Here is a 25634-nt window from a genome sequence, read left to right on the forward strand (position 1 = left end):
TTAATGCTGTTATACCTCTGTTTTCCAGCTAGTTGTAGGTCTATAATATTTAACTAAAAACTTATTTTTGTAATAACTTAACTTGGCATAAGGATATTTTTCAGGAATACAGAAACAAGATATTTTAAGTCACAAATATATTTAGGCAGACTACCAATATAGCTGAAGGGTTTATCAAGTCTTTAACAAATAAAAGTATCTTCTGATGTTAATGAGAAATTGAAGAGGAAAATTTTTCCAACTCTTTGACACAGAAATGTTTCAAGTTCATTGAGAAATTACACATTTTAAATACAGAATTTAGAGGTAATTATTTTGAAAATAACAGCTACCATACAGTAGTTTAATCAGGTCTGTGGGGGTATGGACCAGATAAATTGGATTGCACCTATTTTTTTTTTCATATAAAGATTCATTACTTCTTTTGGTCAGGAGGACATTATGCATTCATTAAATTGTTTGTACTTTTATTGTACGCATTTTTTTTAAGATAAGATTACTTCATCTGTGTCTCTTAGCAGAATAAGTCAATTAGAGACTGAACTAGATGAAAAGTGGTGTAAGTTACCAGTTTTACCATCTGGGGACAAAAATAAAAATGCGTTAGAAACTGAGAAAGATGAGTATAGCAGTATATAGTAGACAAGCAGCCCAAATGGACCAAGACAGGTTCTGATGACATCTCCAGGCTTAAGTTCCTTTATAGAGGTTTGGCTAGTAGACAGGGGTTCAACTGTCATCATGGTTAGTATAGGCCACTGACTAGAGTTTATAAAAAATAGTTTATAAAGCTACCTCACAGTTTGTCATTCATATAGTATATTTACTTTTGAAACATACATCTGCTCTTCAACACAGGTTTACTGTTCACTTAGGGCTGTTGATGACCATAATTAAAATATAAAGTTGTACAGAAGGATACCCCCAAAAAATCTTTATTGTGGGATTACTTTAATCTGCTGTACAATTTACTTATAACTTTCAAGTCTCTTGGATACACTCAGTCATGTATATTTATATTTTATATATTGCATGTGTAGTATCCTGTAAGAAAACAAAAACTTTCTCTCAAGACCAATTAACATCATTCCATGTAGTACATACAGCTCTATTTCATCCTTTTTACTGGCTGCACATCCTTGTTTGCCGGTACAAATCAAGTGCCATCAATGAATATAATCAAATAGTGAAAATCCTTATACATACAATGAACATTTAGGGTGGTTCCACTTCTTGGCTATTGTTAATAATGCTGCAGTGGACATGGGAGTGCAAATAACTCTTCAACATCCTGATTTAAATTACTTGTAATAAATACTCTCTCAAGTGGGATTGCTGGAATATATAGTAGTTCTACTTTTAAATTTTTGTGTAATCTTTATACTCTTCCACAGTGGCTGTATCACTTTAACATTCCCACTGAGAGTGCACAAGGGTTCCAATTTCTTCATATCCTTGCCAACACATATTTTCTGGTTTGGGTTTTTTTAATGGCCATCCTAACTGGTGTGGGGTAGTAACTAATGGTGGTTTTGATATGTATTTCCCTCATTAGTCAGGATACTTAGCATCTTCATATACCTGTGTATGGTATAAGGGTCCATTTCCATTCTTTTGCATGGGGATTATTCAGTTTTCCCAGTACCGTTTCTTGAAGATATGCTATTAATTTTTTCTACTATTTTGCTTTATTTGATTTTCTACAAGTCTTGAAAAGGCCTTCTCTACTACAAGATCATAAAACCTCATATTGTCTTTAGCACCTCATAGCTTTATTGTTTTAAATGTAACCCTTTGTCTTCCCCTCCCCCTACAGAAAAGAGAAAATTCAGTATTCCCATACTGTTTCTTTCTTGTATAACTTAACTTTTGCCTCACCTCTACCAAGACAGGCTTATATTTTGGCTACAAGTGGTGGCACTAATGGTAAAGAATCTGCTTGCCAATGCAGTAAACACAAGAGATGCAGGTTCAGTCCGTGGATTGGGAAGATCCACTGAAGAAGGAAATGGCACCCAACTCCAATATTCTTGCCTGGAGAATTCTGTAGACAGAGGACCCTGGCGGGCTACAGTCCATGGGGTCGCAAAGAGTCAGGCACAACTGAGCACACACACACAATAAAATATACAAAAGGGAGACTGAACAATACAAGGAATTTATTATAAAAGTCCAAAGGTATAGTAGTTCCAGGATTGGTTAAGTCAAGAGCACAATTCAGGTGCTTTCTGTCTGCACCTGCTATCCTCAATATGATAGCTTTCATCTCCATGCTTGTCCTTTCATGATCATCAGATGAAAGAAGAGATAAGATACACACTAGATGAGCACTGACCTCAACCCACAGAAGCTTATGGGCCCATGAATACTGGTGTGACTATCGGTTCATCCACCCTTCTGCCCTTGGGGAAGACTAAAAGTAAGGGGAAAAAATAGAGATGTTAGAATCTTCACCAGCACTTCCACATGTGGAGAGAGAAACGGAAAGTCAAGACTGTAACAGGAGTAAGTATAACATTTCCTTCCTCAAATACCTATTATTCTTTGGCTCTGGGGTCACTGAATTCACATCTGTATCTGACTTTATCTAGATTATATTTTACTTTATTACATTAATGGAGCTTTCAAGAACTGAATTATATGAAAGTAAAATAAAGTTTTAAAGCAATTTAGGCAGTTAAATATATCACACACACAACACACAGTGTATATAATGAAATCCTTATACATGCATAAAAGCTCTTAGTAATAAATTATAAGCAATAAGACAATAAAGTTTAATATTTAGTGTACTATTTGCTTTTTTAATAACTAAAATTCATAAACCAAAATTTGTTCATTTTTACACAAATGATTCTGATTGGTACATACTTTTCATTACACTAATTTACCAAACCCTGAGTTTTGCTTCTCCATTTCTGGTTAAATATGTATCACTCTAAGCAAATAAAAATGTTTGAACAAGAGTCCTGCATTGGTGTTTAGTTATTTGAAATTAGGTTTTCATTCTGAATAGTTTCAGTAAAGTATATGTTATAGTAGAATGTCTCTACCTGCTTTAAGGTCTGTCTTAAATTGATAAAATACAACCTTCCTCCTGCTTAAGAGTGCATCTTTCATTATACAAGTTAGCAAATAGCTTATATCAGTACAAATGTCCAACAATGGAATTAAATCATTGCCATCTGAAATACTTTATACAGGAATAATTTATCTCTTTACACTGGTAAAGCCTTGCATTTCAGTAGGTTCTATAGCTTCTGGATCATCACTTGAAATTTACCTAAAAAGGAAAACATGAAAATCATTTTGATTTCAGGTAAAAGGTAAACATGTCTAAACATCCATTTTCTGCTCTATTTAATAAGTTGTTTCAGTCAAGAAACTTGCTATATCAAATGACTTCGCACTATTTGACAGTCAATTTCATTTTTATCATGATTATCTGGTTTGTGAATGAGTGCCTTTGTTTCTCTGATTTCTATATTTTATGTATTTCATTTCTAATTACTATGAATAGAAAGGAAATACAGTGATGCCCAAGCCAATTATTGGTTAGTAGCTGTGGTGAAGAGATTTTTGAAAAGGAGTTTAGTGATGACTAGTTGGCTTTATCTAGTTTTAAATAATAGATGTGTTTGAGAAAATTTTAAAAAATCTTCAACATTATAAGGAAATTTGCTATCTTAAAATTTTCCTTTAAAATTAAGAGTCACCCTTTAAGCTGTCTTATAAATTTACATTTCCTTAGCACATTTTCTTAAATCATTGTCTATTATGAATTTAAAAATCATTGACTATAAATATAAGTATGCTACATATTACTGCATTGTGTTAAAACTGACAAAAGTAAAATGAAATGGTTTTAGCATTTTAAATGTCCTCTAAGTAACAAAAACAAGAAACAAACACACACCACCAGACCTGATAAATAACTGCTAAAAACATTTGTTAAGAAATATGAAGTCAACTTACAGGCAGGCATTGAAGATACTTCAGCTGTTACAATACTTTTTATCCCCAAGTTTGATAAGCCACCTCTGATTAAGCCACATGTAAATGCTAAATACTAAAAGGAACAAAAGTATAAAAAGTATTAAGGATTTACTAAGACAGTAAAGGTATTGATAAATATGACATTTAGTTATACCTTGATGTTAATAAGTCACTTATTTGGAAAAGCTGTATAATAATTTTTCAAATTATTAAAAATTCTTAATAGATTTCCCAGCTCCTTGGCAACTAAACATGGACACATGACTTAAGTTCAGTCAACTCACTGGTCTAGTCCATGACCCTGAATCTACGAGTGACAGAAACAAGCTGGAAACAGGTTAGAATTAGTTCTAGAGACAGCAAAGGTGGTTTGTGTCTACCGTCAGTGCTGCTTGAAGGATTCTAACTAGACTCTCCTTGTGGAGTGACCTGGCTGCTTTAACTTCCCATGGTGTCTTTTTTCCCTCTCTAATTTTGGCCACACCATGTTGACCACTTGTGGGATCACAGTTCCCTGACCAGGGACTGAACCTGGGCCATAGCAAATCCTAACTACTAAAGCACCAGGAGATTCCCCTAACCATGGTTCTTGCCTGTTTTCTGAGCCTTCCCATCAATTCTGTAAGCTAACTAATACGATTCCATTCAATCAAGATTGGTTTCTGCTTTCTACAACCAAGAATCTTGACTTGTTCAAGACGTATGGCCTGCCACAACAAAGACTTACTAAAGGATCAAAATGCCAATGTTGACAAACTGCTAAGGAAACAAGGAAATGGGACTAAGCCATAGCAGAGACAGCACAAAAATGAGAACCAAAAAATCAAATAGTCCAAGGTATTTTATCCTCTAGATTTTTGTATTGCATGATATTCAACTATGTATGAATAATAAATTATAATATACATAAATGGGTACTGATAGTTAATCAGATATGGAATTATGAAGTTATAAACTGGGGGAGAACTTGGAGATTGTTTATAATATATTGTTACAATCAGTTTTATTAATAAGGAAACTAAGGTCCATAGGGGATCTGTAAGTTGTGGAGTTAGCTTAAAATCTAGATTTCTTTGGTCCCAAGTTCATACTCTTCCCACTACACGAAACTGCCTTTGTGTTAGATAATTTAGGTGTGGACAAATTTTACAGATAAAAAGCAGCTTTTACAGACTGCCCAATGTATTTTAATCATTTCAAAGGAACCCTTATATTAAAACTTGTCAGCTTTTCTGTAATACATCTGGCCTATTTATTGATTCCTACTTGAGACTGAAAAAAAAAATACAGGAAACCCTGAAATGCACATATGCTTAATACAAAACATATTCTTAGGAACAAATATTAACTATACTAAAAAAAATTTTTAATTTACTGATGGATAAATATGAACTCTGAGGTGAGTAATTTTATATATAGCTAATACCAGTTTTTTAAGCTTGAGTATCTTTTCTGATGTATCCGTACTATATTTGAGAATCTTATCATCTACATTTTTAATGGCATTTAAACTATAGAGTTTCTTGAATTGGTCATCATAAGCCTACTTAGTTACAAGTTAAACTATTTCAATATGATAAATATCTTTCTATTTCATAGAGCAGTATTTAGGCAAAAGGAACAATTTTAAAACATTTTGAATTCAAGTCTGTGATTAGCATTGTACTTTTCCCTACATTTCTACTTGTTTCATAATAAAAAAAAACAATCTTTTATTCCATTAAATACCTTTGATGCATGTTCTAAATATTGTTTTCCTGCAGACATTTGAGTAAGCAGGCGAAATTTGTTGTCCTGAAGTACATAGATGCCCTGTCCCAAAAATAGAAAAACATCCAAAGTCAGTGTAATCTGTACTCTTCCCTTCAAAATAATTTAAGAACTTTTAGAAGTTATTAAAACTCTCCCTTCCATTGGTCAAATTTTCTTTATACAAAGAAGTGTTGCAGTGTTCAAGTTGAAGAGTTGTTCATCATTTATAACACTAATATTTACTGAATGCTTTGAAGATACTGAAGATACAAAGATACATAAAACAGTTCCTGTCCTTAAAGAATTCAGTCTAGTGTGAAAGAAAAATACATTCTAGGTGAAATTAGCAGCTATATATAATTAACTCATACCTAGAAAGCCAATAATCAGAGTCACTTTTCCCTATAAGCATTTCAAGTACTTCTAGGCTAAGGCTGACATTATCTGAAAAAATGAATTTTACTGGTAGCTAAGAGATAACATTATTTTCATTTTTTATACTTCAGTAAATGCCAAATATATTCTAAATATCTCCTAGAATTTTACAAAATAAGTCAATTTTTGCATAATCTCTCAGGCAACCTATTAACTTTTAATATTTTAAGAATAAAAAATACAATGGCAACTAAACAGGCAAGAATTACAATGAGACTTCAGGAATTACTTGAAAGACAGAAATGTGATGTATCTGTGGTTCTGCATATTATCACCACTAATAATAATGAAAGAACCAAGTCCTAAAACTGTTATCATTCTGATATTTGCTACTTTTAAAAACTTAAAATTTTATTGAGAGAAATGGACAGCTGTCATTATAGATAACTGCCCTTGTCTTTATTCACTATACCCTATTAGAGAAAAAAAAAAGATGTTTTAATAACATAGAAACATTCCTAAGTTTCTGAGAAATTAAGTTTTATATAACAAGTAAATCACTAAAATAGGACATTTACATTAAAATAAAGGACTTTAAAAACTAGGCCTTAATTTATCTAAATACCTGATGATTTGTCCTTAGATTGTCGATTTGTTTCTTGAATACTGTAGTCCAGAAATCTTTACAAATGAACTTCATGATATCTAACTCATCCTTGAACCTTGCAGTATCTTTTGTAAACCTAAAAAGATCAACTAGAAGTAATACAGTACTTTTCATCCTGAGAAAGCAGGAGGGGCAAATTATTCACTAATTTCCAAATGCCACAATAGCACTGAACATTTACTGACAGTCATAAAGTGATAAGCACCAAGCAAAGTAGTTCCCACTTCAATGAATTCACATTCTGTTATATAATGATGGGGCTAAAATTAGTCTAACAGCAATTTTAGGTACAGCTGACATTTTTTTTAAAGAAGCTGAGCATGATCATGGTACTGTTATATAAAATATGAAAGAGAGGTCGCTCAGTCGTGTCCGACTCCTTGTGGCCCACGGACTGTAGCCTGCCAGACTCCTCTGTCCATGGGATTTTCCAGGCAAGAATACTGGAGTGGGTTGCCATTTCCTTCTCCAGGGGATCTTCCCAATCCAGGGATCTAACCCAGGTCTCCTTCATTGCAGGTGGATTCCTTACCACCTGAGCCACGAAGGAAGATCAGGAAAATATTAAGAGTTCAGTTATTTCAGATAGTGAGAAAGGAATACTAAAAGAAATTGACCTGTAAGTTTGAAGATGATCACATGCATAAACAGAAACTAAGGTACGCATTTAAACCATATTCCGTTTAGGATAAAGAACCTACTAGCTTAAGTAGGAAATGCAACAAGATTTTAGATGGTTGTTTCAGCACACCAAAGTTTTGAGGAAAAAAATTTAAAACAAATACATATTTTCTTCAAAGTTTGAAACATGAAAGTTGGATAACTGACTTAAAATAGCATCAGACCTAAAAGGAAATTTCAATCTGTAAATAAAGAACAGAGAATAAATAAAATTTAGGAACTAAAATGAAAGTATCTCAAGTTTTATGCAATCTTTTGAAATGGATCATCTTTGTTCATAACCTACCTGGAAGAAAATTTTCAAATCCATACTGCTCACCTTTCTATCAATCCTTGTCCCACTCGAAACCCCATGTTTTCCAGTTTAGTTATACAGCGTCCATTTTCCTATTTAAAAAAATAATAGTTTTGAATGATTTTAGAATGCCAGAATGTAAATATTTCACTGAAACATTGTGAGAAAAAGTGAATTACAGGTCATATTTGAATTTTCTTAATCATTTTCATAAGGCAATAAGATAAACAGAACTGTTACTACTTTTCAGAAATGCCAAAGCCTCTTCCCAATTACTTTTCCTGCTTTCCCTGGCTTTTTCCATTTTCAACTATTCTTTCCAATATAAGACAGGTCAAAGTATTGCTTTTGACTTTTTTCTGTCATTCCCTTTGTGCTGTCACCAAGTTCTCAGTTCTGCTTCAAAATGTTTCTTAGAGTCGGCCAAGCCTTTCTATTTCCTAGTGTATCTTAGTTGGCGACCCCCCATCCTATTTCTGGAATCATGCAATTGCTTCTCTCTTCCCTTGACAATCTCATCCACTCTTAAGGCTTTAAATAAAACCTATGTCAAAGACTCTCAAAATTCTCTGGATGACCTACAAAGCCCTATACAATCCAGACTTCTGTGCCTCTCTAACCTCACCTCCTCCTCTTCACTCACTCCATCCAGCTTCACTGATTTCCTTGCTGTCCTTAAACATGCCAGGCAGGCTCTAGGCAGCTCTCCATCTAGAAACTCACATGACCACCTCACCGGCTTTAGGTCTTCACTCACATGTCATCATCTCAATGAGGCTAATTTCAGTCTTTTAAAACAACAGTATCATTCCACTTCAGAAACTACCTAATGATTCTCAAAGTGTGTCCCAAGACTAGCAACATCAGCATCACATGGGAACCTGCAAAACTACAAATTCTGTAACCCCACCCCCAATTCAGTGACTCAGAAACTGCAGGTATGGATCAGTAACCTGTGTTTCAAGAAGCCCTCCAAAAGTGATTCTGATGCTCTGATTTCTCTGCCTAATTTGTCTCCAAGGAACTTCTTTCACCATTTAACCTAATACACATTTTACTAATTTTATACTGTTCATGTTCCTCCATCCCCACCTACTAGAATACAGCAACAAGAGGGCAAGAAGTTTTATATATTTTGAAGCCTTTGTCTTCCATTAACACCACAGGCCTCGTTATCTGCTGAAACTTCTTCTAAGTACTCCACTAACAGGGCTAACTACTAAATCTTTAGTACAGATTTTAGCAGACACAATCATCTAGTGGTCCCACTGTGTGCGTGCTCAGTTGTGTCCAACTCTTTGCGACCCCGTTGACTGTTGCTCATCAGGCTCCTCTGTCTGGGATTCTCCAGGCAAGGATACTGGAGTGGGCTGCCATGCCCTCCTCCAGGGGATCTTCCCGACGCAGAGATCGAAGCCATGTCTCCTGCGTCTCTTGGGTTGCAGGTGGGTTCTTTACCACTAGCGCCACCTGGGAAGCCCTGAGGTCCCACAGGCCCCTTAAATATGGCATGTTCAAAATGATACTATCTTAGCATCCTCAGCTTGCTCTGCCTCCAAAATTCTTTAACCTCATTAATGGCACCACCATCTATCTAGTTACTACAACCAGACAACTTCCATTTCCTTCACCTCTGTGCTGCCAAGCCTACATGCACACTGCAGTCCTGTGGGGCCTATCATGTACATGCTTTTCCAAATCGATCTTCTCTCCTGACTGCTTAAATTAGCTCTTAACCTTTCTCTCCTGGTCTTCAGTTAGAGCCTTCCAACTGATCTCCTTGTCTCTCCAGTTTTTTCTCCTTTGATTTATTTTCTGTATTTATGGTATAGACTTTCTAAAAACCAAATCGTGTTGTTTCTCCACTGGACCATACAGCACCACTCTGTTAATTTCCACACCCGTTTCCAAACATGCTCAGGTAGAATGACCTGTAAATCATGATGCTGTTTGTGAAACAATCTGTTCTTTGTAGAATCACCCAGGAATATATTGATAAGCAGGAAATATGCTTATATGCAGACATTCTCAAATCTTAACTATGAATCACATGAACTTTTGAATTAAGCCCTAGGAAAACCTTCTGATGTTGCTACCTGTTCATTCACTTTGGCATCTATGAGTGCTCACTAGTAAGTACCAAATTTTTAAGAAAAACTTAGGAATATTTTATCCATTAATGTAAAAAAAATTATTCCCAATAAACTGCTAAATGTCCAGTTATTCAATTATTAGATTTAATACCTCTTTGGTGCAGTTGGAAAATTATTGATTTAAGTGTGAGAACATTAGTCTTTTCCTTGATTTCACTTACACTTATGACTTCATGTCTAAAAAGATACATAAAGACCATCCCTGGATGATAGAATTATGTCTTTCGTTTACATTTATTATGAAAAACTGGAGGCACACTCAAAGTAGAGACGTTAACAAACCCTCATACACCAAGATGCTAGTATGGATTCTAGTCTTCAAGCCTACTACGTAACTTTTTAAAGATACTTTTTGCTTATATGCACTTATAATTTTTTCCCCACCATACACAAACTGCAATAGGAAAAGAAAGTTATTTTTAATGATTCAAAACTTTTGGATTTCCTTTCTCTTATAGGACTAGCACATCTCTCAAAATTATCAGTCACGATTAGAACAACTGGTTTTGTTTTAGTTTGGCTAACCCATTGAGCGGGGGAAAGGGATTGTTAAAAAAGGTTTTCCTGGACAAGAGCTGAAAGAGGGAAAGAAAGTAGAGTAGAATGAAGCAAGCTGATGCATATGTGGTGGGGCAGGAAGCAGGGATTTTATGATAAAAGAGTAAAAGAGGTGTGTTACTAATTATTCTCTGGGGAAAAGGATTTAAGGAACGCTAACTCAACACAAACACAAATGTCTGCTATTCAGCACTAGCACTTAGATGCTAAACATTAACTACTTGTTGTTAATGATGTTAAAGTCAAAAGTTTGTAATTTGGAAAAAATCTCTTATTACTGATGGATCAGAATAATAGGCTTTGTGGGATTCCCTGGTGGTTCTGTGGTTAGGACTCACTGCCGAGGGCGTGAGTTCAGTCTGAGAACTAAGATCCTGCATGCTGCAAGGTGTGGCCAAAAAAAAAAAACAGGATAAAATTTGCTTTATTTCCAATATTCTTCCTGATGTCTTCCTATTAATGTCTCTAATGCATAATTAATACCAAAGACTTAATGTATCTCCCCAAAATTCGTATGTTGAAATCCTAATCCCCAGACAGTATTAGGAGGTAGGGGCCTTGGGAGATGATTCTGTCTTGAGGGTGGAGCCCTCAAGAAAAGCATTAGTGTCCTTATAAAAGATACCCCAGAGAGCTAGCTAGTCCCCTTTCACCGCGTGAGCACACAGCCAAAACACATCTATCTATAAACCAGGAGGAGGCTTTCACCAGACACTTAATTTACTGGTGCCTTGACTGTACTTCCCAGCCTTCAAAACTGCCAGAAATGAAGTTCTGTTGTTTATAAATCACTTTGGCATCTTTGTTACAGCCCCCTAAAACAGATAGTATCCTGCTTATAGTTCACAAACTGACAGTACCTCTTCCTGGATGTCCTAAGGTGCCACAAATTCAACCAGTGCAAAATAATTCAGTATCTTCACCTCTTCTCTATTCCTTCTCCATCCAACCCAGTGGCTCAAGCTAAACACCAGGGGATAATTTTCAATTCTCATTCCTATACCTAATCAAATCTTAGAGATTCAGCCTCCTCTCTCAAACCATTCTCTCCTCTTCTCTTTATCCAGATCTTCTTCATCTCCTGCCTGGACTCCTCCAGTAATGGAGCTGCTCACTACAAGAGCTTCCCTCTCCAGTCCAAAGACTACTTTTATCTTTCTGAAATGCAAATAGACTGTATCATTCTTTTTAAAAATCCTCCACTGAGAAGGTCCATGTTTTTAATCATAACAAGGTTCTTCCTAGCTTTAGGTTTCAATACTTTTCACTCTCCACCTATTCAATCTAGTCACAGTGAATATTCATATTCACTCGTAAATATGTAGGCATATTATAATACTCATAAATATGTAGACATATTTAAATACTCTACACCTTTCATTCCACTATGACTTTACCTTTGCCTAGGATGCTTGTCCTGCCCTTACTTTCTACCCCTCTTTATCAACAGCATTATAGAAACTAGAGCTTCTGACCTAAGCATGACTTTAGAATACTTTATATATGAAGTCCTACAACTCCATTATTTCATACCACCCAATACTGTTAATTATTCATTGAACCCACATTCCCCAATGAGGCAGGGACTTCATCTTATTAATCTAACAGTGTCAGGCCCACAATACACTTAACATATTTTCTAAATGAATCAATTAGTGTGAATGAAGACTCACATACATTAGAAGTAACCTCCAGGAGGATGGGGCCATTGTTTCCTTCATTACTATATCCCCAGCGACCAGCTCTGACATATAATGCACACTAAATTTTTTTACATTGTGTCTCCTAATCATAGTAACACATGCAAAGTTTCCTTTGCTTCGACCTCAAATCCCATTAACCTTCTTTCTCTGAGTTTCCTGGAGTGTTAGTGAGGGTTAGGGATGTGGATGGAGGGACAGGATTCTCAGGCTAGGAGAGGTCTGTCCAGTGGACAGCTGCGCAGTGCTGGAAGTGACAGTGGAATTAAGTCGGGGTGCCAACATCAGCAGTTAACTCTGCCGCAAATCAGGGCAGGGGCAACACATGGAAGGGACAAAACTAAGAAAATCCGTGGCCTGCCAGACACAGATACAGGACTGGACAAAAAGATAGCATAGAGTAGAAAATACGAAAGAGACAAGAATGCAAGACTGGACAGCTGACAGGTTCTAAGACTTAGGATACCTGAAGGTGGACCAATTTGTCTACACTTCGGGAGGCGACGCGTGGCATGCGACGGGACAGGGGTTGAAGGAAAGAACTGAGTGGAAACAAGGAGTGTCAGGGCGTGTGGCAGCACTCACCACCTCCCCCTGCTCCGCGGACTTGTACACTCCAGACACCATCTCGTTATGCAGAAGCAAAAACAACGCCTCGTCCGCCATTTCCTGCTTATTCTTCCAAGCTCGAGGTTTCGGCTCCCGTTTGGGTCCGGCTTGGGGATTCTGGATAGCGCCCCAACTGCTTGGACAGCTACGCGGCCGGCTCAGTCCGAGGCCAGGCCCTCGTTGCTAGGAGACCAGGAATCCACGCAGCTTCCTAAAGGCTGGTAACGGAGCGAGTCTGGTCCCGGGGCGAGCTCACCCCCGGGCCACTCAGCCCTACGGCTGAACGGGAGAGTCTGACAGCAACGGAAACCAAACCCAGCCGGTGGAGACCCGATCCGGCCCCTAGGCGGGGAGGTGAAAAAAACAACATCCGGTCCCCTCTACCCCGGCATTCCGCCAGCTCTATGGTCGCAGAGTTGCTTGCCCGGGGTGAACCACTGGCGCCGATAGGAGGAAGGATTTTTCGTGTGCTAAGTGGAGAAGTTGGTAAGATAAGAGCTCCCGCTGCCATCTCTGTTAATTTGTTTTGTTAGAACTGACAACGTTGTCTAATAGTTTCATTAAAAGCTTCCACTTCTGCTATATGCTCCTAAATATGAAAAGTTGTAAGGAGTGAATAAATCGTAAGTTTTCAGGCTATAAATTTTAGGTTGGTGATGGACAGGGAAGCCTGACGTGCTGCAGTGCATGGGGTCGCAGAGTCGGACACGACTGAGGAGTGAACTAAACTGATAAATTTTAGGTATATTGAAAAATTATCCCAATCCATTTTGGATAAGCCTAGGTATAAGATTTAGAGCCATTTTGGCTGCCAGGAAGTTTACTGGGAGTAAGGGACAGGGTGGATGGAGTAACAAAAGGACAGGGAAATTTTAATCAGAAAATGCAAATAAAAGACTTCAGAAATGCGACGTCACTGTGGGATGGAGTTCATATAAGAATCTATGGTGGATGTGGGACAACTGCTGCACACGTGCAAATACAAATGTTAGATCATATGCACATTTCAAATTTGGCAAACTTTGGCTTAAACGTGTTGCTGCGCCTATGATTAGTTCTTTTCTTAGTCACTTACAGAGAAGATTTTTTGCCCAATGAATTCATTGCTTCCCTCAAAAGTAATGCTGAGTTTCTCAAATTGTTAACCTTTCAACTCTTCATATCCTTTCATAAAATTTAAGACCATGTACCATAATTGGAATTGAGGTGGGTTTGTTTATAAACATGTCCCTTCTAACGTTTCAATCAGTTTTTTCTTTTTTCTTTTTTTATTTAAAAACCCGCGCTCCGCCTCGCGCCCGCCGACCCGCCTGCTCCGCGTTGGCGCCTCGCAGCTCCGCTCCGCTCTGCCGCTCAATCAGTTTTTTCAACCACCACAAAAACAAGCATATGTTTCAACAAACCCTTTCAAAAAGGGCTAATTTTGAAGAGTATTTTGTAATCTTAATCTTGATTTTTCCAGCACTAAAATTTCTCGTTTGTGAAATCAGGTCCTTTATGTCCAATTGTATTCTCCCTCATCACCACCAGCAAGGTCAAAGATTAGGCAAAAAATTGGTGTCTTACTAAGGTCAATTTCTCAAACCACAATAACGGTGTCTTCGGATACTTTGGAGACTAGAGGGGAAACTAATACTTATTGAGCATTACTAAATGTTGGACGTGGCATTCTACTGATTAACCCCGGTAAATGAGACTTCAATTTCCCCAGGATGATAGTAATAGATTCTAAGGAAGTAGGACTAGATCCTACCTTTTTGGCTGACTCTAAAAGCATCTTCCCATGGAAACACTGTTAAACTTCGTGGCACTATTACCACACTAACGTTCCAAGTACTACCTACTACACAGTATTGTGATAAGGATCAATGAGACTAAGCATGCTCACAATCAGTTCAGTTCAGTCGCTCAGTCGTGTTCGACTCTTTGTGACCCCATGGACTGCAGCATGCCAGGCCTCCCTGTCCATCACCAACTCAAGGAGTTTACTCAAACTCATGTTCATTGAGTTGGTGAAGCCATCCAACCATCTCTTCTGCCTTCAATCTTTCCCAGCATCAGGGTCTTTGCAAATGAGTCAGTTCTTTACATCAGGTGGCCATAGTATTGGAGTTTCAGCATCAGTCCTTCCAATGAATATTCAGGACTGATTTCCTTTAGGATGGACTAGTTGGATCTCCTTGCAGTCCAAGGGACTCTCAAGAGTCTTCTCCAACACCACAGTTCAAAAGCATCAATTCTTTGAGGCTCAGCTTTCTTTATAGTCCAACTCTCACATCCATACATGACTACTGGAAAAACCATAGCTTTCACTAGATGGACCTTTGTTGGGATAGTAGTGTCTCTGCCTTTTAATATGCTGTCTAGGTTGGTCATAACTTTTCTTCCAAGGAGTCTTAATTTCATGGCTGCAGTCACCATCTGCAGTGATTGCTCACAATCAGAACCATGTAATTTTTTTTTTTTTCCCATACCACAGCTGCAAGCAGTTTAGTTCTCCAACCAGGGATCAAACCCGAGCCGCCTGCAGTGGAAGTTTAGGAGTCTTAACCACTGCACCACCAAAGAAGTCCCAGAATCATTTAGTTATTTATCAAGACTCATCCTTCTTGGCTTCCCAGGTGGGGCTAGTGGTAAAGAACCCGCCTGCCAGGAGATCCTCCTGCAGGAGATCCCTGGATCAGGAAGACTCCCTGGAGGAGGGACCAGCAATCCACTCCAGTATTCTTGCCTGGAGATTCCCATGGACAGAGGGGCCTGAGGCTATAGGCCATAGAGTTGCAAAGGCATGACTGAGCACACACACATCCTTTTTACCCAGCTTTACATTTTCTTTTTTTGTATAGCACTTAACCCATTTCTACCACGTTTTATAATTTACTTATGCTTTTATCTGTCTCCTCATTTTTCCCATTGCCAAACTCCTTGTGGGCAGATATCTGTATTGTACACTGACTATCCAAGTGCATGGCACATAGTAGGCATTTCATAAATATCTGTCGAATGCATAAGTACAGGAAGCATCTTTGCTCCCTGAGAAGCGTACAAACTTCGTGGAAGCAGAAACCACAGCTATCTGGTTCCAGGATTTTTCCAGAGTCCAAGTTAACAGATCAAGAATTTTAAGGATTGTTGTATGAATCTAATAGTAACTAGGATTAAATACTGCTGGCCCGCTAAGCTTAGTGCAAGGATGCCTGGCTAACGAGTGAAGGATGAGAACACCAAGATTATCCATAACATTGTTCCTCAGAACCCATTTTAAACCAACCAGCTGCAGCCTAGCTGTAGAGGCTAATACCCCTTATCGTCGCTTTTTTTTTTTTTTTTTTTTTTTTTAGTACAGCCCTGCGCATGATCTGATCATTATTTTTGTAGTACAGTCTGGCACTGGTCTGATCATAGAATGATTCTGGACCGGCGTGATTTAGGACAGTTACATTATCTCCAGACTCAATTTCCTTATCAGTAATAAGAAGCCTGAATAACAAGCTTATTCAAGCCTTTGGCTTGTGGGGGATAATGTATGTAAAGTGTTTCACAGAGTACAAAATAACTGTTAGCTATTAGGAAGAATGACTTTTCTTTCACTCTCTTCCCTCCGCTCTTTTAAGGTTTAACCTAATCAAGAGAAGTCTGCGCCCCTCCCACCGCCTCTCTGAGCATGCGCACCAACGGAATGGCCGCACCCTTTCCTAATCAAATCATTTACCGGGGGAAGACGGGGAAATAGACTCGCCTGAACCCTACTCTGAGGGTATCAGGTGGTAAAATGATAAGAGGCACGTTCTCTACAGGTTAAAAGGGCCAGGAAGACCCCGCTCTCCTCACCAGAAGAGCTGGGCCGCGAACCCACGTCTCCGAGGACCCAGGTACTCAAACCCGCCCCAGCTCTGCGCTAGAAGCGGAGCCCAGCCACCCGCAGCTAATTGGGGAAGGAGGAGACCCCTGCCTCACTTTTCATTGGTCCAGAGTCACAAAGGCCGGCAGTTTCTCCCCCTTCCGGTTGCTGAGTGGTTGAGGCCGAAATACAACTCCTTTTGCCATTGGCTGAACCCAGCTGTCAGTCTTCTGGCGTCTTGCGGCGCGACACAGGCAGGCGCGGCCTATAGAGGAAGCCTGCTGCAGGGAGAAGATGGCGGTCGCAGTGAGAACTTTGCAGGAGCAGCTAGAAAAGGCCAAAGAGAGCCTAAAGAATGTGGATGAGAATATTCGCAAGCTCACCGGGCGGGATCCGAATGACGTGAGGTAAGGAGTGGATGGGAAATGCTGGCTACCAGAGGCGGCCGTGAAGCCGGGGTGAATTGGGGGCGGGGAGGGCGGTCAGCCCTGAGAAGACTGGAACATCGAGGCCTGTTCGCGGGCAGCCGTGGGACCCTGTCCTCGGTGAGGTGGGGATTTCCAAGGCCTTCAGCGTTAAGTCCTGGGTCTTGGGTGCATGAGGAAGGAGAGCGGAGCCTGGGTGCGCCGGGATGGTCTCCGGTCCTGTGGGAAGGCCGGGACTGCCGATTCCCGCCCTCGGCCCCGCAGGCCCGGAACTGCAGCACAAAGCCTTCCTCCTTCGCGGGCCACCCGATTCAGGGCTGGCCCTGGGACCTTCCGGGGACGCGGTCCGCTGCCTCACCCTCCGGCTCTTGCCCACGTGCAACTTTCTTTGGGTTGGTGAAATTTGAACCTGACTCAGGCCTGTTAACGTGCAGTGGTGTTATGATAAATACAATTTTGTGAAACTGGTCTTGGGAAAACGAGGAAGTTAGTAAAGTGCTCCTTGCCGTGTTTCGGGTCTGAAACCGTCATCTTAAAACTTTTCTGTTTGTTTTCTCTTGATGGTGAACTGCACCCGTTGAAGTGTTTGGTGCTGTTAGAAACGATTGTTGGACTGATTTGTAAATTATTTTGTAGGCCCATCCAAGCCAGATTGCTCGCCCTTTCTGGTCCTGGTGGAGGTAGAGGACGTGGTAGTTTATTGCTGAGGTAAGATTTTCTTAAAATTTAATCTGTTGGTACTGTACTAAATTAATGAATCGGTTTAAACAAATTTCTTGCTAGAGCCAGTGTTAAAAGTTTGATTTGAAGCTGTGATTAGCTGTAGTTCTCTGTATAGTTAATTTACACTTACAGCTAGAGATTGAAGAATACAGTAACTATATCAGTTATGTGCAAACTTAATATATTCTCATAAATCTAAAAGAAATGCTATAAGAACATCCATCTTGAAGTAAATGTCCATTTGAGGTTACTTTATTTGGAAGAGGTGTTTTTAATAACAGCAACTAAATTATCTTGTTAAATAGAAATAACCATTTTTCTTAATTTTCGTGTGCTTTATGTTGGACATTTTTATTGCAGGCGTGGATTCTCAGATAGTGGAGGAGGACCCCCAGCCAAACAGAGAGACCTTGAAGGGGCAGTCAGTAGGTATGTTGGAGGACAAGATTCTGGAAGCATACTTTATTTTATGAGGTAGAATAGAAATATTTAATATTGTTGAATTGAGTTGTATTAGGATTGAGTAGTATATCACTTACTCTGAGTCTTTTCACTTGGTATTTGACTGAACTGAGACAGCCAGTATCCCTCAAAACTCAGTTCTTCATGGCAGTAACAAATCTTAGCACATGGAGAAGGAAATGGCAACCCACTCCAGTATTCTTGCCTGGAAAAGTCCATGGACAGAGGAGCCTGGCAGGCTGCAGTCCATGGGGTTACATGACTGAGCACGCATGCATGATAGAGATTGGAGGGAGATGGGTTGGTAGCAGTAAACTGGTAGAACTAAAAACAGAAAGCACAGTAAAGGTCAGGAGAAAGATAAGATGGAGGAGATTGTCTGTGTTACTTTCCTGTCTTACACTACAAAAGCTTAACTGGGTTGAGAGCTGCTGCTGCTGCTAAGTCACTTCAGTCGTGTCTGACTCTGTGCAGCCCCATAGATGGCAGCCCATCAGGTTCCCCCATCTCAGATTCTCCAGGCAGGAACACTGGAGTGGGTTGCCATTTCCTTCTCCAATGCAAAAGTGAAAATGAAGCCGCTTAGTTGTGTTTAGTTGTTAGGGACCCCATAGACTGCAGCCTACCAGGCTGCTCCGCCCATGGGATTTTCCAGGCAAGAGTACTGGAGTGGGCTGCCATTGTCTTCTCCCGGGTTGAGAGCTATAGGAGATCAAAGTTTGAATTGGCCTTTTAAAATTCCCTTTCCTATGTCAGGCTGGGAGGGGAGCGTCGGACTCGACGAGAATCACGCCAAGAAAGCGACCCAGAGGACGATGATGTTAAGAAGGTAATTGAAATTAAAAGAACTTCATAGAGGGTGAATATAGTATTTTCACCTTACTACATTTAGTAGAGTGCTACCTGTATGTTAGTTAAATTACTGAGATTTCTTTTCTCCTGCAGCCAGCTTTGCAGTCTTCAGTTGTAGCTACCTCCAAAGAGCGTACACGGAGAGACCTTATCCAGGATCAAAATATGGATGAAAAGGGAAAGCAAAGGTATCTTAAGTATCTTTCTGGAGGAAAACAACTCTTGTTAAATAATGCAATTTTAAGAAAATTTTAGGAATTGTTCAAGTGTCTATACTGTGCTTCTTTTAGGACATGGCAGGTTTAAATGAAGTAGAATGTTTTGAAACTGGATTTTGTTTTTCTTTTCTTTAGGAATCGGCGAATATTTGGCTTGTTGATGGGCACCCTTCAGAAATTTAAACAAGAGTCCACTGTTGCTACCGAAAGGGTATTTATGCAGTTTTTCTTTTGCTTCCTTTATTAACCTGTCAAAGTAGTTGATTATGTGTTAAATGTTTAAAAAAAACTTAAGATTTAATTGCAAAATTCACAAAGTGAACTGATATTTCCTAAGGAGGGAAAAAGATTTAATTGCCGGCCTAAAATGAAGCTAAGGAAAAACTTAAAACTTTCTCAAGTTGTTATTAACTGGTTCTTTCTGAGGTGCTGTTAAGTAACTTAGTGAACTTTTCTTTGTTGTTCAGTGAGCCTAATTTGACTCAGGAGAACCTGGATTCAGATTTCAGCTCTATAGCAATCTCATTTTCAGGTCTTGGGCAAGTCTCTCCATGTCTTCAGGCCTTACAGTACTTTCTTTCAAACAGCAAGTTGAACTTATTAATCATTGTAATTTATTAAGTAATTATAATTTCTAAAACACACTCAGGTACTCTAGAAGCAGAAGCATAAATTATATTCCCTGCTCTCCAGAGTTTATTTGTCCTATTTGCGAAAGTTTTTATTTTACTAAAGCTACAAAATTGTGTCCTTGGAGTTGAATACCAAGTTACTGCTTCTCAGAGGAGAAGGGAGATAGCAATTTAGTTATAGGAAGTTAGTAAAGTTATTTCAGAGAGTGAACTAGTTGTCTGTTCTAGGATAGCACTTGTCTCCAATTTTTTGCTTTGGAAAGAGTACCTGAAAATAACCTATAAAGACAGTACTCCTCTCCTTCAGGTGAACTTTTAGGTTATTTCATATATTGTGTTGGAATGGAATAGTAACTGATATTACAGCTAGTAGCTTTAAAATTTTTACATGAAAAGGCTTCAGTCCCCATTTCCTGAAAAGGAAACTGCAGTCTGCTTCAGATGCCAAGTTTGAATTAGCTGGTGTCCTGAATTACAGGTGTGACACCTGTTTATAGGCATCAGTAAAGTTGCAGTGTGTCACATCAGGGTGCATAATAAGCTTTTAAAGGTTATTGTTTATTCTTAGCAAAAGAGACGCCAGGAAATTGAACAAAAACTTGAAGTGCAGGCAGAAGAAGAAAGAAAACAGGTTGAAAATGAGAGGAGAGAACTGTTTGAAGAGAGACGTGCTAAACAGACAGAACTGCGGCTTTTGGAACAGAAGGTTGAGCTTGCGCAGCTGGTGAGTATATTTTGGAATTCTAAGATTGATAATCCTTCATGTTGACAAAAGCACTAACCTTTTACCTTTTCTTTAGCAAGAAGAATGGAATGAGCATAATGCCAAGATAATTAAATATATCAGAACTAAAACAAAGCCCCATTTGTTCTATATTCCTGGAAGAATGTGTCCTGCTACCCAAAAATTAATAGAGGAGTCTCAGAGGAAAATGAATGGTAAGTGTAAAGAAGAGGTTCCTTGAAATTTCCTTAATGGGTAAGGTAACAGACTCATACATACATACATATTTATTTCTTTCATGTAGCAGTTGGAATTCATTAATGTTTTAGAACGATATTCTTAAGGTGCTGATGTGTTTAGAGTACAGGATCATTTGTTTCATGACAGATGTTAGATACAGCAAACTTAACATATTAGGTGGTGCTTAACGCACGTTTGTTTCTAAAGCATTTGTGTGAACTGACTTCTTTTTTTGTTTGATATTCTTAGTAGCCAGGTTCAAATGCTGATGAATCAAGAAAAAGGTGAAGATTGATGTAGTCTATAGAGGAAGTATATACATGGAAGGGTAGATACTACTAAAATTGTGATTAGCTCACTTGTCTCTCTGGGATCAGAAAAATTAATTCATGATATGATACTATGAAACTGATTGTTTAGAAGAAGTTTTGTTCTTTTTCATTTAGACTGCAGTAAAATAGCAAGATTGTCCTGTTTTTCCATCAGTTAGATAATGTGTAGTTTTGTCTGTTACTGATTTCTTAAAGTGTTTAGGTTTCCAGTGTGCTTTTGTCGTATCAGTTTGGAATTACTTACTTGACATAATCAGTCTTGTTATCTCTTTACAAAAAAGACATTTAGATAAAACTCCAATGACATTTTGTGACCAGATGTCAAATTATGACTTTGAATTTTTTAAATCTTAGTAAATTTTACACATGTAAATTTTTATTCTTTAGCTTTATTTGAAGGTAGACGCATCGAATTTGCAGAACAAATAAATAAAATGGAGGCTAGGCCTAGAAGACAATCAATGAAGGAAAAAGAGCATCAGGTGGTGGTGCGTAATGAAGAACAGAAGTCGGAACAAGAAGAGGGTAAGGTGGCTCAGCGAGAGGAAGAGTTGGAGGAGACAGGTAATCAGCACAATGATGTAGAAATAGAGGAAGCAGGAGAGGACGAGGAAAAGGAAATTGGTATAGTTCATAGTGATGCAGAGAAGGAACAGGAGGAGGAGGAACAAAAACAGGAAATGGAAGTAAAGATGGAGGAGGAAACTGAGGTAAGGGAAAGTGAGAAGCAGCAGGATAGTCAGCCTGAAGAAGTTATGGATGTGCTAGAGATGGTTGAGAGTGTCAAAAATGTAATTGCTGAGCAGGAGGTAATGGAAATCAATCAAGTTGAAAGCATAGAACCTTCAGAAAATGAAACTAGCAAAGAATTGGAGCCAGAAATGGAATTTGAAGTTGAGCCAGATAAAGAATGTAAATCTGTTTCTCCTGCAAAAGAGAATGTTAGTACTCTAGAAATGGAAAATGAGCCTGAGGAAAAAGAAGAAAAAGAATCTGAGCCCCATCCTGAGCCTATGGCTCAACCTCAGTCCCTGCCTCAGCCCCAGCCCCAATCTCAATCTCAATCCCAGTCTCAGCCCCAACAAGTACTCCAGCCCCAGCCTCTCTCTCAGCCTGAGACTTTGCAGTTAGCTGTTTCACAGCCACCACCTCAGGTTATTCAGGAGCAAGGGCATTTACCACCTGAGAGGAAGGAGTTTCTTGTAGAATCTGTAAAACTCACTGAGGTGACAGAGCCAGTGCTGACGGTACATTCAGAGAGCAAGAACAAAACTAAAACGAGGAGCAGAAGTAGAGGTCGAGCTAGAAATAAAACAAGCAAGAGTAGAAGTCGAAGCAGTAGCAGTAGCAGCTCTAGTAGCAGTTCAACCAGTAGCAGCAGTGGAAGCAGTTCCAGCAGTGGCAGTAGCAGTAGTCGAAGTAGTTCCAGCAGCAGCTCCAGCACAAGTGGCAGCAGCAGTCGAGACAGTAGCAGCAGCACGACTAGCAGTAGCGAGAGTAGAAGTCGGAGTCGGGGCCGGGGGCATAACCGAGATAGGAAGCACAGGAGGAGCGTGGATCGGAAGCGGAGGGATGCTGCAGGACTAGAGAGAAGTCACAAGTCTTCAAAAGGAGGTAGTGGTAGAGATGCAAAAGGATCGAAGGATAAGAATTCCCGGTCTGACAGAAAGAGGTCTATGTCAGAGAGTAGTCGATCAGGCAAAAGATCTTCAAGAAGTGAAAGAGACCGAAAATCAGACAGGAAAGACAAGAGGCGTTAATGGAAGAAGCCAGGCTTGCTTAGCCTATTCTTTGCAGCAGAAGATTTCTTGATGAGTTAAAAGGATTACCTTTCCTTGTAAGGAGAATGCTGCCTTAAGAATTGCATGTTGTAAAAAAATTTTTTGGAAAATACAGACTGTTTGTTTACCAGACATTCTTGTACTTTTGCATAATTTTGTAAGAGTTATTTATCAAAATTATGTGAGGTTCCAAAATATGTAAAAACAATAATAATAAAAAAAGATTAACATCCCTTGTCATCTTTTTTAAATATCCTATACTCTTCAGTAAGAATCTGTATATTTTAATAGGTAAATCTTTAAGTCTGTTCCCTTCTGTATCATACATTGCTTTTGTAGAAATAAATGTGCATTTGTTTCATTAGCTTTGGGATGTCCTTGTTGACGCTTGTATAATAAATACCCTCTTGATAACAATTTCAGCTTTTATCACTAGATACTAAACGTGATTAGAATGTTTTTGAAGGTTTCATCACTTTTATTTGCCTTAGACAATTATTTTGAGTTGTCAAAGTCAGATCTTTCCAGCTTTGATGGGAACATAGTTTGTTCTCCTTCAAAATCACTTAGCACATTTTTCTAATCTCCCTTGTTTTAATCTAAGCATTTCCCCATTTTTCCTGTTTTCTCATATTTAAACCATATATTTGGTAGATAAAATGCCAGTATGGCTGGCATTTTCTTTATGATTATGGGAGCATCTTTTGTCTCCATGGTTACTTCTGTGATACAGCATATACATCTGTTAAAGAAAATAATTACTTTCTAGGGGAAGGAGGTAGAAAAGCATTTTCTAAACTTGGATTTTAAGTTTGTGGTCTTGTCCTAACTTTTGTGTTGGCCCTATCTGAAACATGCCAATATGTGTTTTCAAGAATTTTTGTTTAAGTATTTGTGTGAAAGTTTACAAAATGAAGGAACTTCATCTACACTTGAATCTGTAAGCAAGATAACACGCAAGTGGTACCAAATGATTATTTGTTGTTTTATAAATTTGTATGAATTTGGAGTATCTGTTGCCCATTACTATACATGTGCAAATAAATGTGGCTTAGACTTGTGTGGCTGCTTAAGACTAGTACTTGTATTAACTTTTTGATGCTTTATACAAGAGAGCACTTAAATTGCAGATGGTCTTTTTTTGAGTTCATAATTTTTTGTTGTGACTGTAGCTTTAGGCTTAATTTTTAATATTCATTATGCCTTCTCGACAAGAAAACGGTAAGAGTTAAAATGTCAACACATTTACAGCATTATATAAATGTTAACGTGGTAAAAGAAAGATCTCTCTAAAAAATCCTTTCTTGGAGCAGTTATTAAATCGTAAATGTGTAGATCTCAAGCTGCAAAGCTAGATATCTGCATCCCTGGGCCAGTTGTTTCTACCAAGAGTCACTTTTACCTAGGAATTGTAATGCTTTTCAGCATGCAGTATAAGCTTTATTTTCTTGTGTGCCATTACGGGGAGAAGGTTGGTAAACACTTAAAAGGGATAACCATAGGACAACCTGATTCTTTTCTTAAAGCATCCTTGTTCGATGAATCTAAAATACTTACATGTATTAAGATCTTGTACAAATTAAATGTTCACTCATTTTTATCCAGAAAATTTGAACTGTTGTCATGGTGCTTATACAGAAGATTATTTTGGGATTATAATGCATGAGGAGAAAAAAGGAAAAGATCTTTGGAATATGCAGAACAATTTTATTTTGGTTAAGCTGTACTGATGACGTATATAAAGAAAGTTCTAATAACTTTGTTAGCTTTTTAGTGGTATGCATTTATAAATTAGAAAGTTTCATTTTTAAAATTGGGTTTTGCTTTATCCTTGTAAATGATATTTTAAGGAATTTATGTTCAGAGAATCGTGTAATTGGTTCCTTACAAAGGTACAAGAAATGTTAGAAAGTAAAAGTAGTGACAATTTCTTAGGGGAAAAAGACATACAGGAATCCTATTAGAAATTAGAAATAATTTTTATGGGAAAATGTAGAAGCTTAAAAGGGGTACATTTACTGACCAAGGACTGCAATTAGTTTGGATCTCTTAATTAGAGACCTCTAAGAGGCTGTTAAGAAAACACTTTGCTCTAAGAGTCCAAGGTTAGGTATGGCCACGGAAATTAGAAAATAGTATGTATCGTCTTCGATAAGCTGTATCCAGCCTAGGGCTTGTCCTTGCACTATCTAGAACTCTGGTAATTATACACATGTATAGTCTAGTCATTAGGGCCAAGCACTAATGCACCAATTGAGTGAGTTCATAGGCTACTGAATTGACAGATGATTACATGGGATAGTAATGTAGGCCAGTGCCCTCAGAATAGCAAGTCACTAGCATGTTTGGGTGGAGAAGGCAATGGCACCCCACTCCAGTACTCTTGCCTGGCAAATCCCATGGACAGAGGAGCCTGGTAGCCTGTAGTCCATGGGGTTGCTAGGAGTCAGACACGACTGAGAGACTTCACTTCCATGCATTGGAGAAGGAAATGGCAACCCACTCCAGTGTTTCTGCCTGGAGAATCCCAGGGACAGAGGAGCCTGGTAGGCTGCCAATCTATGGGGTCACACAGAGTCGGACACGACTGAAGCAACTTAGCAGCATATTTGGGGGTT

The 25634-nt window shown here is 38.6% G+C and overlaps 2 protein-coding genes across 3 annotated transcripts; one reads left to right on the forward strand and one right to left on the reverse strand.

Moving 5' to 3' along the window:
- TRAPPC6B (trafficking protein particle complex 6B) lies at positions 2140 to 13149 on the reverse strand. Of its 2 annotated transcripts, none has more exons than XM_005695255.3 (6): positions 12763 to 13149; positions 7791 to 7858; positions 6749 to 6866; positions 5725 to 5808; positions 3976 to 4069; positions 2140 to 3283 (listed from the first exon to the last, which is right to left on the reverse strand). In XM_005695255.3, the coding sequence occupies exons 1-6, from the start codon at positions 12841 to 12843 to the stop codon at positions 3252 to 3254; spliced, it is 477 nt and encodes a 158-aa protein (XP_005695312.1). In that variant the 5' UTR covers positions 12844 to 13149; the 3' UTR covers positions 2140 to 3251. The 2 variants fall into 2 exon arrangements, with proteins under 2 accessions (XP_005695312.1, XP_013828560.1); XM_013973106.2 differs by lacking the exon at positions 12763 to 13149 and adding an exon at positions 12644 to 12754.
- On the forward strand, positions 13204 to 24534 carry PNN (pinin, desmosome associated protein). Its single transcript, XM_005695254.3, has 10 exons — positions 13204 to 13272; positions 16584 to 17034; positions 17689 to 17760; positions 18136 to 18204; positions 18994 to 19066; positions 19183 to 19277; positions 19443 to 19518; positions 20508 to 20663; positions 20740 to 20878; positions 21623 to 24534. Exons 2-10 carry the CDS (start codon positions 16922 to 16924, stop codon positions 22993 to 22995), a joined length of 2166 nt encoding a protein of 721 aa, XP_005695311.1. The 5' UTR covers positions 13204 to 13272; positions 16584 to 16921; the 3' UTR covers positions 22996 to 24534.

The sequence above is a fragment of the Capra hircus genome, chromosome 21 (assembly GCF_001704415.2).
Source record: "Capra hircus breed San Clemente chromosome 21, ASM170441v1, whole genome shotgun sequence".
NCBI classification, from domain to species: domain Eukaryota; kingdom Metazoa; phylum Chordata; class Mammalia; order Artiodactyla; family Bovidae; genus Capra; species Capra hircus.

Bases quoted from the DNA above. Each gene is read 5' to 3' on its own strand.
- TRAPPC6B (XM_005695255.3), bottom strand. From the start codon at position 12,843: ATGGCGGACGAGGCGTTGTTTTTGCTTCTGCATAACGAGATGGTGTCT. The intron at 7,859-12,762 runs GTGAGTGCTGCC...TTTTTTAAATAG, and splicing joins CCGCGGAGCAGGGGGAGGTG to GAAAATGGACGCTGTATAAC. The intron at 3,284-3,975 runs GTAAGTTGACTT...TTTCCTTTTTAG, and splicing joins AGTATCTTCAATGCCTGCCT to GTAAATTTCAAGTGATGATC.
- PNN (XM_005695254.3), top strand. From the start codon at position 16,922: ATGGCGGTCGCAGTGAGAACTTTGCAGGAGCAGCTAGAAAAGGCCAAA. The intron at 17,761-18,135 runs GTAAGATTTTCT...TTTTTATTGCAG, and splicing joins CGTGGTAGTTTATTGCTGAG to GCGTGGATTCTCAGATAGTG. The intron at 19,067-19,182 runs GTAATTGAAATT...TTTCTCCTGCAG, and splicing joins AGGACGATGATGTTAAGAAG to CCAGCTTTGCAGTCTTCAGT.